The 13,712-nt window shown below is 50.7% G+C and overlaps 1 protein-coding gene across 26 annotated transcripts in view; it reads left to right on the top strand.

Annotated features, from left to right (window-relative positions):
* Window positions 1-13,712, top strand: part of Zmynd8 (zinc finger MYND-type containing 8) — a 103,891-nt gene that overhangs the window by 75,537 nt on the left and 14,642 nt on the right. For 18 of the 26 annotated variants that reach the window (XM_037205559.1, XM_037205556.1, XM_037205555.1 and 15 more), the window contains 3 exons: window positions 1,355-1,864; window positions 6,142-6,561; window positions 8,796-8,986. In XM_037205559.1, coding sequence (XP_037061454.1) covers window positions 1,355-1,864; window positions 6,142-6,561; window positions 8,796-8,986 — 1,121 coding nt within the window. The remainder of the gene's footprint in view (window positions 1-1,354; window positions 1,865-6,141; window positions 6,562-8,795; window positions 8,987-13,712) is intronic. The other 8 variants (XM_037205564.1, XM_037205562.1, XM_037205561.1 and 5 more) reach the window with 2 other exon arrangements.

Raw genomic sequence — 13,712 nt, 5'->3', positions numbered from 1 at the left:
TGGCAGGGGCTGAGGTCAGCCATTTTGGTGTCTCTCTTGCAGCCTTCCATAATGCTCTATTATTGCGAGTAAGAATTTTCCTACTTCATTTACCAGCCTCCTCCTGGACCCATTACGCTCTGCTGAGCCCAGTGTCTGTATTATTCTGGGAGTCGTATAATAATCCTCAGCTCCATTTTAACAGAAGAAAACTCTGAGACTTAAGAGCGGGTCATTTGCTCAAGATCTCACAGATAACAGCTTCTGTCCCCCTGTGCCCGATGCTTGCCCGAAGTGGCACATGCCTCTGACTGCACTATCATTCCAGACCTCGTGTTTGTGTGGTTAGACCCTGGGGGAGGCAGCTACCATCCATTCCCCAGTGATTCTGCTGACCTGTGTCTTGGCTCTGCATGGCTCTTGCCCTTCCTGAGATTTTCTTTGATGTGTCCAGATCATGGCAGAGACCAGGCCATTGCCCCGGAGTGAAGGTGGTATGGAGAATTAGTTGGGTTTTCATTCTTTTGGGTTTCTTTGTTATGATTTACCTGCTGCCTGAGCTGGGAGCGTACATCATGTGTGTGGGACGCCTGCTGTCTTGTGTCCGTTGATGGACAAACGCGGGTGTGGTTCCCTCTTGCCCCCTTTGTGAGTGGAAGGCCGTGGCATTCACCTGAGCACTTGGGGTTCTGCAGCAGCACCCGGAGCCAGCTGGAAAGCTGGGCACAGGCTGGGCACAGGTTGTCTGGAGACCTGCCTCCACCTACCAGTGCAGCAGATTCCGCCTTTGCCGGTCTGCTGCGTGATGCTGCCAGAGCAGCATCCCACGGAGGCCGATGCGGAGATTCTTTACTTGTAACTTGGGTAGAGAATTCTCATTTTAAAAAAAAAAAAAGGTGAAAAGGCAACACACACAGGTAAGCCAGTGCTGTCCAGATGGGAAGTGAGGGTAGATGCGCATAGGGCTGAGCAGTGGCCGCCATGCCAAGGCTCTGGCCTTCTGGAGCCCTAGACACAGGCAGAAAGAAGCCTGCCTGTTCACAGTTGGGAGGGGTGTTGAGTCCGGAGCCCAGGCTTCTTGTTGGGTTCCCGGTGGATTTTCTTGGTGCGTAGACACTTGGCTCCTCTGGGCCGTTGTTTTAATGGCCCCCTCCCATCTCCGCATCAGTCGGCGTAGCAGACTTAACTTAAACCTGGCAGTCCGTGGGTCCTCCCTGCTTTCTCTGAACCTCGATCACCCCCAAGTCCTCTTCCTTGCTGTCCCCACCACGATGATGATGATGATGATGATGATGATGATGATGGTGTTGAAATAGGAGCGTGTTTCCCTCCGTCTTTCTCGCACGGCTAAGCCGCGTTTCCTTTTTGCTCTTAGGCATAAATGAGATCTCGGAGGATGTTTACACAGCCGTGGAGCACAGCGATTCGGAGGATTCTGAAAAGTCGGAGAGCAGCGACAGCGAGTATGTCAGTGATGAGGAACAGAAGCCCAAGAATGAGCCGGAGGACCCCGAAGACAAAGAGGGGAGTCGGGTGGACAAAGAGGCCCCCGCCGCTAAAAAAAAGCCCAAGCCCGCAAACCCGGTGGAGGTGAAAGAGGAGGCGGAAAGCAACTCCCCGGCCGCAGAGAAGGCAGAGCCTGCCCCTGCCAAGGGCAAGGCCAGCCCCGAGCCCGAGAAGGACTCAGCAGAGAAAGCCAAGCCGTCGCCCCACCCTACAAAGGACAAACTGAAGGGAAAAGATGAGACGGATTCTCCCACAGTGCATTTGGGCTTGGACTCTGATTCGGAGAGTGAACTTGTCATAGACTTAGGAGAAGATCCTTCTGGGCGGGAGGGTCGCAAAAACAAGAAGGAGCCCAAGGTGCCATCACCTAAGCAGGATGGTAAGTCGCATATACAGTCTGCAGCTTTGGACTGTTTGGTCACACTGAGGGTCACACTCAGGACCTTGTGTGTGGTAGGCAAGTGCTCTACCACTAGGCTATATTACACTTTGAGTGTATGTGGTTATGAAGCCCAGTGTGACAGGGAGGGTCTCAGTCCCCAGCTGGTACACCTGGAGACATGACCTGCACGTGGGCCTGAGTGATCTCAACACAGAGAAAGTAAGTCCCACAGTCATTCCAGCCACTTCTTGTGAAGTCGGTTTCAGCCTTAGGTCTGCTTGCTTAAGGTTTTGTATAGTTCAGTTTGACCTTTGAATTCAATGGCCAAGGATGATCTTGAGCTTGACCTTGACTTTGGATCCTCCGGCCTCCACCTTCCATGTGACAGGATTATAGGCATTTACCATTACAGCGGATTTATGGGTGCTGGTGTTTGAACCCATGACCTTATAACCAGGCAGGCACTCTCCCACTCAGCTATGTGCCCCTCCAGCTAGCTGCTTTTTAACGTTCAGACAGTTGGGGTCAGGGGTCAAGGGGTCAAGGGCTCCCTCAGTAGAAAGATCTAGATTCGGTTTCTCCTCTTCATGCCCTGCATGGGTAGATGTATTTTCTTACTAGGAGAGGAATTCATTAGGGGTTGTGGTACTAGGCTGGCCCAAGACTTCTTGGAGCATTGAAAACGGAAGAGTCCCAGTCAACACACTGGGCATGAATGTACCCAGACCCTGGAATTCTCTGTGATTCTTTGTCCCTTGTAGTGAAGTGCTCTAGGTGCAACTCTGGCCTTTAGCCACTAGATGGCAGCAACACTCACCCATCAAACATGTCTTTTCCCTAGTGGGCCTGAGGACCCCGCCTGTATCTTCAGGCTTGTTGATGTTGGGATGAGCAGCGTAGGCCGGCACCCTCTGCAGTGGCCATTCTGGCCACCTCCCCAGAAGGGCTGAGTAAGAGCCAGTTTCTGACTGAGCAGGTGGGTGGCCAGAGGACTCCCAACAGCATCATCCAGCTAGGACCCAGGAATGACATCACTTAAGTACATGTGAATGGGTGGCCGTCAAGCTGGGTGTACTTGGTGAGGGACAGCTAGGTGTCAGTTTGGAGTGGGCTTGATTTCTGACAGGAGCCAATTTCTCATCGTAACCCGGGGGGAAGGAATGAATCTGTGCCCCCCACAGTCTTCCAGCCTGGGGGTGTAGAGCAAGTCCTAGCTGTCTTGCTGTGCCTTGAGAACCTTTTCTCTGTGGGGTACCCAGCTGGGCAGTCTGGAACCTCGGCTCTTAATAGAGACAGATTTCTGTGACCAAGGAGAAGGGAATGAGATACCTGTGGTGGGGAGGGGTGAGGTGGAGAGGGCAGAGCTGTTGCTTAGGCCTGTTGAAGGCCTCAGAAGTCTGTCTGGGGTGGAGAGGAAGTAGAGAGCATACCTTTTACTGCTCAGTAGGTGAAACTTTTCCTCCATATGAGGACTGTGACACTTAGAATCTTCCATTCCCTCTGAAACAGGCTTTGTATGTGTGTGCATGCGCGTGCGTGTGTGTGAATGTGTGCTCGCAAGTGTGTGTGTGTGTGTGTGTGTATGTGCGCTCACATGAATGCAAGTTCTTACATATGTATATGTGTGGTTCAAAGGACAACTCATGCCATTATTCATGGTGGCAATTTTCTTAACCTACTGGGTCACCTTGCCAGCCTCTGAAGCACATCTTTTGATTTACTTGCCTTCTGCCTTGGCATTGGGGAAAAGTTTATACAAATATGTACTAAGGTAGCTATGGTGATGCAAAGTTTTAATCCCAGCACTTGGAGGTAGAGGCAGGAGACTTAAGGAGTTCAAGGCCACCCTCGGCTACATCAGACCCTGTCTCAAACAAAACACGCTATCCCAACTTTGGGGGAGTCATGAACAAGAGTTTCCTTTTGGTTGTGAGCTTCCTAGCAGTGAAAGCGAGAAGGAAAGCTTAGTACCTTAACAGAGTCCGTGCTTTTAAAAAATCAGAAGCCGTCTAGCCGAGCTATTCCTGGTTTTGGTGTCTGAAGGAAACTTCTGTAGACCCAGAAAACCCTTATTGGATGGTAGAAGGTTGAGTTAAAGATGGTTCTAGAACACAACACAATCAGAGCAGCTTTCCAAGGCTTGAGTCAAACTTACTTTTATAAACCGGAGTCCCCGCGATGGATGGATGGATGGATGGATGGATGGATGGATGGATGGATGGACGGACGGACGGACGGACAGACAGACAGAGGATCCTCTTTCTGAGAGGCGGCACTGCTAACGTGTCTACAGCCATGTTCCCTTTGGTCTGTCTTGAAGTGAAGGAAGGCTTTGTAGCGTATGGCCACTCTTCAGCCCAGAATTCAGTGCTAAAAGAAGATGCAGACACAGCCTTTGCACTCAGGGAACTTCCTGACTACCCATCACTGTGGGCATTTCCATCCTCAAAGGGCTGTTAGTTAGTTCTTAGAAATGCAAAACTCTGACCTCTGTCTTATTAATTTAATGGGGCTTGTAGGCAATTTGCGTTTCTTTACAGTGATTAGCTATATAGTCTGGATTCTGTCGGACAAATGAATTTCCCAGAGCTTTGCAAATACCCCACCCCAAACACCGGAATTCTCCCCATTGAAGAAATTTCTAGAATTTGTCCCATTGAAGAAATTTCCCCCACACCCTTGGTAATCCCAACCCCTAGCCTGAGGAAACGCAGCCAGCAGACTTTTCTTTCTCTGCTACAGTTTTCCTTTGGGGAAAGATCACCTCCAAGTCGACGCACCTCAGAAAACCAGTCAGGAGAGAGGAACTGACCTTTTTGAGCCCCTAAAAGTGGCCAGGCTAGCTAGTCAGCAGTGATAATGACATATATATGTCACTGACCGGAACCCGAGTCCCCCAGCCATTTCTGCAGGTTAGAGCCCTTGCTGGACACCACAGCTGTCTTGCTGGTGGAATGGCCGATTTAGAGCTGCTTCTGGCTTGGACAGAAGAGCTGTGTCTAGTGTCTGTCAGGCCAGCCAAGAGGACCAGCCCGCTCTGCCTCCCTGCACTTTCCTCACCAGCTTCACTGAATGCTGGTCTCCAGAGGAGGAGGGTGCTCACTAGACAGGAAGCTGTCACCTCAGAAGGGCAGCAGCTCTTCTCTTCCATGACATCCTGTAACCAAAAGCTTGCTCAGAATCCTGTCTGGAATAACCTATGTGTTTTCAGGTGATATGAATCTAAAAGGGCAAGCTTCATGAAATGCCAAGGAGTGTGGTCCATGATGGCAAAGCCCCCCTGTACCCGTGTTTGGTGCGTGTTTTCTGAGCACCTGGGTGGGGTATAGTGCAAGCTGTCATCACCCCTTTGGTTAGTGCCCCCACCCAGCCCTTGGCATAATGCTTTGTTTTCCCAGGAGCCAAGGACCGAACCCAGGGCCTTGCCTTGCTAGGCAAGTGCTCTACCACTGAGCTAAATCCCCAACCCTGGCATAATGCTTTTAAAACAACTTAAAAAAAAAAAAAATTAAGGCTGGGCGGTGGTGGCGCACACCTTTAATCCCAGCACTCAGAAGGCAGAGCCAGGAGGATCGAGGCCAGCCTGGTTTATAGAGCGAGATCCAGGCACCACAACTACGCAGAGAAACCCTGTCTCGAAAAACAAACAAACAAACAAACAAAAAAAAAAGACTTAAACTTGACCATTACATGATAGGAAGTCTGGTATTGTGTGCTAGCCATGAAGGGCCCTGGCAGAAACACCTAGAATGCAAGCTGAAGTTGGGCTGTTTGAAGGGCACGAAGTCCAGGTTGAGTGTGCTGGGGGAAGGTTCTCAGGCCTGGGGCTGAATTCCTTTGTTAATGTCTAGGCAGCCCCTCCCAGAGACTTTGGTACACCCTTGACAATCAGAGCAGGGCTATCTAGTCTTGGAGTCCACACCCTGTTGGCTTTGTAGCCCAAGGGTTTCTCCCCTCTCTGTAGGGCTGCTCCTGGACTGGTCCCCATCATCCCCAGCTGTGCCACCGGTTATGGCTGCTCCACAGGGGGTGGGTCTTGCCCTCTTTGCTTCTAGAAGTCTTGCCATGGTGTGAGGTGGGGTGTGAGCTTGCTCTCAGTAAGGCATAACTCAGCTGTGACAGAGGCTGTGCTTGTCCTTGGGCCTCCAGGCCATTCTGAATTCTTTGAGCGGTCCGCCTCCGCTGGGTTTGACCCAGAACTGGCCAGTGGTCTGAAGTCTCTGCTCATGAGTCCAACCCAGCTTCTGCTTGTTTCCACGCCGGTCTGGCTGTAGCTATAGGTAAACCGCCACCGTCTACCGCGGCTGGCAACCAGTCTCCCCCAGAGACGCCGGTGCTCACCCGCTCAGCCACCCAAGCTCCCGCGGCTGGGGTCACCGTGGCCGCCACCACCAGCACGATGTCTACCGTCACGGTCACAGCACCGGCCACTGCCGCCGCCGCCGCCGCCGCCGCCACAGGAAGCCCGGTGAAGAAGCAGAGGTTGCTCTTACCGAAGGAGACTGCTCCAGCCGTGCAGCGGGTCGTGTGGAACTCATCAAGTAAGTTTCAAACGTCCTCCCAAAAGTGGCACATGCAGAAGATACAGCGTCAGCAGCAGCAGCAGCAACAGCAGCAGCAGCAGCAACAGCAGCAGCAGCAGCAGCCTCACTCTTCCCAGGGGACAAGATATCAGACCAGACAGGCCGTGAAAGGTACCTGCCCTTCTGTTCTCTGTGGCGCCCATGCCCTTTTTGCCACATCGACAGGAGACAAAGCCACCCCTGTTTAATTTTTCCCCCCCAATTCCTGTGTGTGTCATGGTCATTGCGGGCCTTACCCATCCCGTGTGGTGTTATTTTTTAAAAAACTGGCTTGCGATTTTACTATTCACTTGAATTTTTTGTTTTAAGATTTTTTTGTTTTTTCATTTTATAAATGATACACAAGTCCCCTCCTTACAGAAGGGACAGAATACGTTTGTAGAACTTTGAATGTTAAATGTGGGCCCATTCACTGTCCATGTCCATGTTCACCCGTCTGTGACAATTATGAGTAATTGTTGTGAAAAACCTTTCCCAGTGCATGCATATACATATGTTTTTATACCATATACTATACCATAAAAATATTACTTTTTTCTTTTTCTTGCTTTTTTTTCTTTACACGAAAATGGTACCATTCTTGATTTTTTTTTTCCCCCTCCCACCCATCAGCATGTTTTAGAGGTCTGTCTGTGTCTTATTCTTTTGGACTGCTGCATAGAGTTTCCTAATTTGTTTAAAACATTCCCCTGCTAGGGGACATTAGAGTGCTTTCAGTCCCCCCACCCCCCCCACCCCCGTTAGCATGCTGCGATGAGTAGATCTTTGTGTAATACGCCTTGTGAGCATGAGTGAAAGTTTATGGAGTATGAGGAGTGGCAGGTGACGATGGTTCCTTTAAAAACTAGTGCTCCGTCCCATGTAGAAGATGAGGCAGCCACATTGCCACGTGTGGTGTAGCTACACGATCAACTCTACCCTTGCTGCTGGAGGCCTGTCCCTGTCCTACGGCTGATGGGCTCAGCCCAAGTGTGGGTCTGGACGACATCAGTGTACCCAGATTGGGGAGCAGTAATCTGGGCCTGGTTCCTTGGGGGAAAGGCGCTTCCTCCACATCCACCCTTTCCCCCAGTGCTCCCTCCATCAAAGCTCGCCCCAGTGAGGAAACAGAGCTGGTGTGAGCCCGTCCCAGGGACACCTGCAGGGAGGGGGCCTGCAGAACTGGACAGGTCAAGAATGAGCTGGGTTGATGCTCAGCGGAGAAGGTAGTGGAGCCGGGCTGAGATTAGGATTCTGTCTCCATAGAGCTGTCCCTGTGGGTGGGGTAGGTGGGTATAGCATCCGGACCTGGTGGCAGTCGAGTCCTCAGCTTTCAGATAGTGAGTCCTGTGTGAGGCTGGTAAAGTTTAGTTCAACTGGTAAGGGCTCATTTTAATTGGTAATGCACTGCTATACCGTAAAGTCTCTGGGACAGATTCAAGCAGCATTACTACACCACAGGCCAGACTTTGACCAGTGAAGCCCTCCTGACACCCCCCACCCCCCGTTCATTAAAATGGCTAAGCATTGGTTTTAATCACTCATAGCATACTGCATTTCTAGCCACAGTGGCAAGGACTGACTTTAATGAGTCGTGATACTGTTTTGCCACCAATTAAAGTGGTAGGTGTTGATTTTAATGAGTACTGTGCTGTTGGACTTTTGAAGTTGTTGGGTCACGGGTCCAGTTCAGTCTTAGAATGCTTGCCCAGCATGCATAAGGCCCTGGGTTCAGTTCCCAGTACTGCAAATCCAAAAATGTCAAGGTCTGAGATTTTAATGAGTGGTGGACTATTGTCCCTTTCAGTGAAAGTGGTTGGAAGTGCTTTTAATTAGTAGAACATCGGTACTACACCACCTGGGAAAGGAGCCCAGTGCGACTTGTACAGGGGTTGCTGGTGTTTCTAAAAGTAGAAGGGGATGGCTGAGAGAAAGGAAAATTAAACATTGGAACGGGAGCCAAAGGGTCTATGTGTGACGCTGTCTAGTTTTGCTGATGAATGGTCACGCTCTTCTCATAGAGGTGAGAAGACGGTGGCCCACATCTTCAGATGTGGGCTGTGTCCACCTGTAAGCGTTTTTACTAACCTGGCTCTTCGAGGCTGGATCAGGTCACCTAAGCTGGACCACCTTGAACTCTTAGAGATGTTGGCATTTGCCCCAGTCTGTGCAGTCCAGGGTTAGGGTCTACTGGAGAAGAGAGTTCAGAGGAGCCTGGCTCCAGCGTGGCCCAGGTGAGACACTGTCTCTCAGAGCTCGGAAGCTGGCTCTGGTTACGTGAAGAGTTCCCTTTCTGCGCCCAGCTGTGTGCTGGGCCGTGCTTCCTCACATGGCTAGGGTGACCGGACCCCCCTTTGCTTTCTCAGCCGTGCAGCAGAAGGAGGTCACGCAGAGCCCGTCCACCTCCACCATCACGCTGGTGACCAGCACTCAGCCGGCAGCCCTGGTCAGCAGTTCTGGCTCGGCAAGCACCCTGGCGTCCGCCATCAATGCCGACCTGCCCATCGCCACCGCCTCCGCCGACGTGGCCGCCGACATTGCCAAGTACACCAGCAAAGTGAGTGGGTGGTGCCGTGGCTGTGGTGGGAGTCTTGGGGCCGCGACCTGGTGGTGTGTTAAAAGGCGGAGTTGCTGACTTTCAAGAGGGTCTCTACGGCTAGTCTTGCATTTGGGTCTCGAGTTAGTTCATCTAGTTCTGACTTTTTTCATGTGTTATCAGTGGTCAAGAGTAGGTTTGGAAGATCCCGCCCACGCACTCTACCATCGCGTTGTATTCCCAGCATTGTACTTTTTATTTTGAGACAGGGTCTTCATCTGTAGTCTAGGCTGGCTTTGAAGGACTCTTAAGCACCTGGGATTGTAAGTGTGCCATCATATCCCCGCCCACCTTTGGTTGGTTCTTGATTTCTCCTGGGGAGGTGTGGACAAATGTCTGTTGACGCCACAAAAGGCACCGAGAGCAGACCAGAGAAACGGTCCTAGCTTGGTGGACCCGTGAGTTCGTAAGGTGTAGGAGGAGCAGGAGTGATTCAGGGCCGCTAGCTGCATCATTCACAAATGTCAGGCATGAAGAAGTCGCCCCCCTGGACCTGGGTGCGCACCTGGCAGGCAGGGAAGCTGTGGAAGTTTCTCCCCAGTTACTATTTATACCACCTCGGGCCGGTGAATTCTGTAGCTTTCAGAAGGCCGGTGAGTGTGTGTCCTCTCCTCCCTGGAGGCACAGTTCCAATAATCTGGAAACACGTTCCTGTCTCGGCAGTGGCCCAGTCTTAACTGGAGGAGGGCTGGGTTTAAGGTGCCTATGATTCGGCACAGCGTGTCACCGGATCTCCAGCTGCTCAGTCAGGACAGATGTGACAGTACTGGAGAGTCACTGTCCTGTGAGCAGCTGGCAGACAAGGAATGCTGGACCAAAGTGAGAGACCTCACTGTGATACCAGCAAGCTGAGATGCCAGGAACCAAGCAGGCCGGGGAGCTCCGGGGTCCTCCATAAGTCACCCATTCTCTAGACACAGTCCCTGCTGGTGGCCCGGCTGGCAGGATCGCCCACTCTGTGTGAACTTGGCCCAGTCTCCTTTTCCCTTCATTGGCCAAGGCTTGTATGACCATGTTGAAGGGATAAAACGCACACTTCTCCTTGGTATCCTGGGACCTCTGCAGTGGCCTGCAGGTGTCGGTACATAGTGATCGTGACCCTCGGGCTCCAGCTACACTGGTGGCTGGCTGTCAGCCCACCCTAAGGACAGGAATGACGCCTGGGTGGGGGTACTCGGTCCGTCACTGCCGACCTGGTGCATGCTAGCCAGCTGCCTGCTTACTGGACTTATCACTGCCCGTGATTTAATAACTAATGAGAAGTGCTTTCCTAAATGACTGTGTGAGCGAGAACAATGTTTTTCCTAATGAGGAAAGGAGTGTTTAGTAGTCAGTGAGTAAGCAGTTCAAGTTGCAGGGGGACAGGAGAAGAGGGTGGAGAACAGTGTTTCTCCAGGTTTTTGTTGTTGTTCCTTTCTTTTGTTGAGGGGAGGTATTTATTTATTTATTTATTTATTTATTTATTTATTTATTTATTTATTTATTTATTTATTTATTTATTTATTTATTTATTTATTGACACAGAGTTTTGCCGGGTTGCTCAGCCTGGTCTCAAATTCTCAGTAAACCTCCAGTCCTGGCCCCCTGGCTCCTGGATTATAGGTGTGAACCACTCCGCCCAATTTGGAATTTTTTTCTCTAATTTATTTTTAAAACAAATTTTTACATGCCTGGGTATTTTGCCTGTATGCAGGGTTGGGGTTCGGTAGGGTTCTGCACACCACTTGTGAAATTCTTTCCTCAGAGGTCAGAAGAGGGGGGTCAGATCTCCTGGGGTGTGAGTCAGCAGTGGTTGAGAGTTGCCATGTGGGTGCTGGGAATCAAACCCCGGTCCTCTGGAAGAGCAGCCAGTGCTCTAACCACTGAACCATCTCTCCAGCCCCCTGCTTGAAATTCATAAGTCTTATGTTAAAAATTACTTTACTGGGTTCACAGTAGAAATGTAAAATTCTGGATGGTGAAAGAAATCTAAGGTTTATATTCCCTATAACTGTTTCTTGCCTTTGTTTTTTTTTTTTTTTTTTTAAATCCTTTGTACATGTCACTGTTACCCAGTGCTTGTGACAGAGTCCTACAGAACCTAGAGAAACCATACAGCCCACACATGAAGACACAGCCCTGTCTGCTCTTCTTTAGTTGACGAGATCGTTGGGGCTGGGGAGATGGCTCACAGGATACAGAACTTGCCTGTAAGGGTCTGGCCTATGATCCTGTCTCGTATTCTGTCAGTCTAGACCAGAGCTGGAATGCTCAGAGCAAGCCGGCTAGCTGAATTACCTTGAATCCGTGAGATGTGAGCCGAGTTGAGAGAGCCTGGCCTCAGTGGAGAAGGTGGAGAGGGATTGAGGAAGTCAACTCCTGGCACCCGCGTGTGTGTGTGCGCGCGCGCGCATGCACACACACACACACACACACACACACACACACACACACACACACACACACTCACTGCACGCGTCCGCATGGGGGAGGGGTGGTGAGGTGGCTCTGGCGGTAAAGAGAGTAGTTGGAAAGGGGGTTGTGGTGTCGTGTGAGACGGTAGCCCTGGTGGACTGTTTCAGGAGGGGACTCACCATTGCCCGCCCATTCCATTGCCCCCCTCCATCGATGGGGCCGAGCTGTTCTTTTACAAAAGGGGAGACTGGTTTACTCACACATGGGGAAACTGAGGCCTGCAGTGGATCTGCCACAGCTCCTGCCACCATTTAAATTCTGTCATCCTCTGCAGATGCCCATCTGTCAGCCAAGAGGAAGAACGGCCTGTTTGGGGAGGTACTTTCCTTGCAATACTAAAACTGAATGAACATGGTGACATTTGCAGGGAGCTGATGAACCAGCCTGGCCTGAGGCGGCCTTCGAAGGCCCAGACTTGTACAAGTGTTTGGACAGAGGAACGCTCTTTATGCTCTTTATTAAAGTCTGCCTTTGCAGGGTTTGGAAGTGAGAGTCATCCATGAGTGCTTTAAAGTTAAGCATTGTGTTAGTGAGGGATTGGCTTGGCTATTCAGTCCCGTCCCCCCCCTTTCTGAGACAGGGTTTCTCTATCTCTGTCCAGGAACTCTTATTTGTAGAGAGTCTGGCCTCAAACTCACAGGGATCCGCCTGCCTCTGCCTCCTGAGTGCTGGGATTAAAGGCGAGTGCCCCCACACCCCGCTCAGTTTTCTCTTACCGCAGTTTTTGTATATTATTGTGGTGGGTGAGGTGTGGGGGCGGTCAGGAGGATGGGTGGTTGGCCGTCTGCATGGAAGCCCAGGGCATGGCCTGCAGCATGTGGGAGTGTAACTCCCAACACATACAGACTTTATTCATCTGACACCCATTTTGGGTAACTGTTTTTGTCCTTAGTGGTAGTTAAGCGATGACATATACATTAGCATATTTTTCTGTGAAACAGACAGGTTGGTCGGTCTTTCTTTCTTTCTTTTTTTTTTTTTTTAAAGATTTATTTATTATGTATACAGTGTTCTGCCTGCATGACGAAGTGGGCACCAGATCTTATTATAGATGACTGTGAGCCACCATGTAGTTGTTGGGAATTGAACTCAGGACCTCTGGAAGAGCAGCCAGCTCTTAACCTCTGAGCCATCTCTCCAGCCCCCCCCCCCTTTTTTTTTTGTTTTTTGAGAGAGTTTCTCTGTGTAGCCCTGGCTATCCTGGACCTTGATCTGTAGACCAGGTTGCCCTCAAACTCAGAGATCCACCTGCCTCTGCCTCCTGAGTACTGGGATTAAAGGCTTAAAAGTGAGCCGGGCAATGGTGGCGCACACCTTTAATCCCAGCGCTTGGGAGCCAGAGGTAGGCAGATCTCTGTGAGTTCAAGGCCACCCTGGTCTACAGAGTGAGTTCCAGGACAAGCACCAAAACTGCACAGAGTAAAACCCTGTCTCGAAAACCAACAACAACAAAATGCTTAAAGGTGTGTGCCAAGAGTTTTTACTCCTTTTTAAAGTACACACTGTCTGGCACAAGTGTTTCTTTATTTGTGGTCGCCCTGCCCAGTCAGCCTCCCCTGGTTTTCTCACTTCATTGATGTGGGCACCCCACATGGGCTCCCCACACATGGGTGATGTTTGTTTTTTAGCTGGGAGAAGGAGCCTCTGAAAGAGAGATAAGTGTATACTAGAGGCAGGCTGGAGAGATGGCTGAGATGTTAAGAGCACTGGCTGCTCTTCCAGAGGACCTGAGTTCAGTTTTTAGCACCACATGATGGCTCATGACCATTTGTAATGAGATCTGGCGCCCTTTTCTGGGGTTCAAGCATACACTCAGGCAGAACACAGTGTACATACTAAATAAATCAATCTAAAACAAAACAGAAAAAGAGTACCAGAGGCAGAGGTGCACCGTCCTGCCTTCCCACTGGAAACCCAGGAGAAGGGCAACAGCTAAGGCCTGCAGCCCCCTTCTCCTGTTCTTGCTGCTGGGGCTGGGGCAGGGCCACACTCAGGTCGAAGGCAGAAGGACATTACACGTACATTAATTAATTGGTATGCATCTGTCTGGGTTTGGCTGCTTCGTGGACCCTAGAAGGCATTAGAGTGACAAGCCAGCCATGTCCACTTGATGGACCAGGAAAAGGCAGGGGCATAATGTACATGCTGTCGATCTGAGGAGTCCCTGACCATAGTCTCTGAGGCACGGATGTGCAGTGATTGACATTTCTATGACAGATCCAGAGCATGTACG

The sequence above is a fragment of the Peromyscus leucopus genome, chromosome 4 (assembly GCF_004664715.2).
Source record: "Peromyscus leucopus breed LL Stock chromosome 4, UCI_PerLeu_2.1, whole genome shotgun sequence".
NCBI lineage: Eukaryota > Metazoa > Chordata > Mammalia > Rodentia > Cricetidae > Peromyscus > Peromyscus leucopus.
Note: the sequence above shows the minus strand (reverse complement) of the source record. Positions and strands in the feature narration are given on the sequence as shown.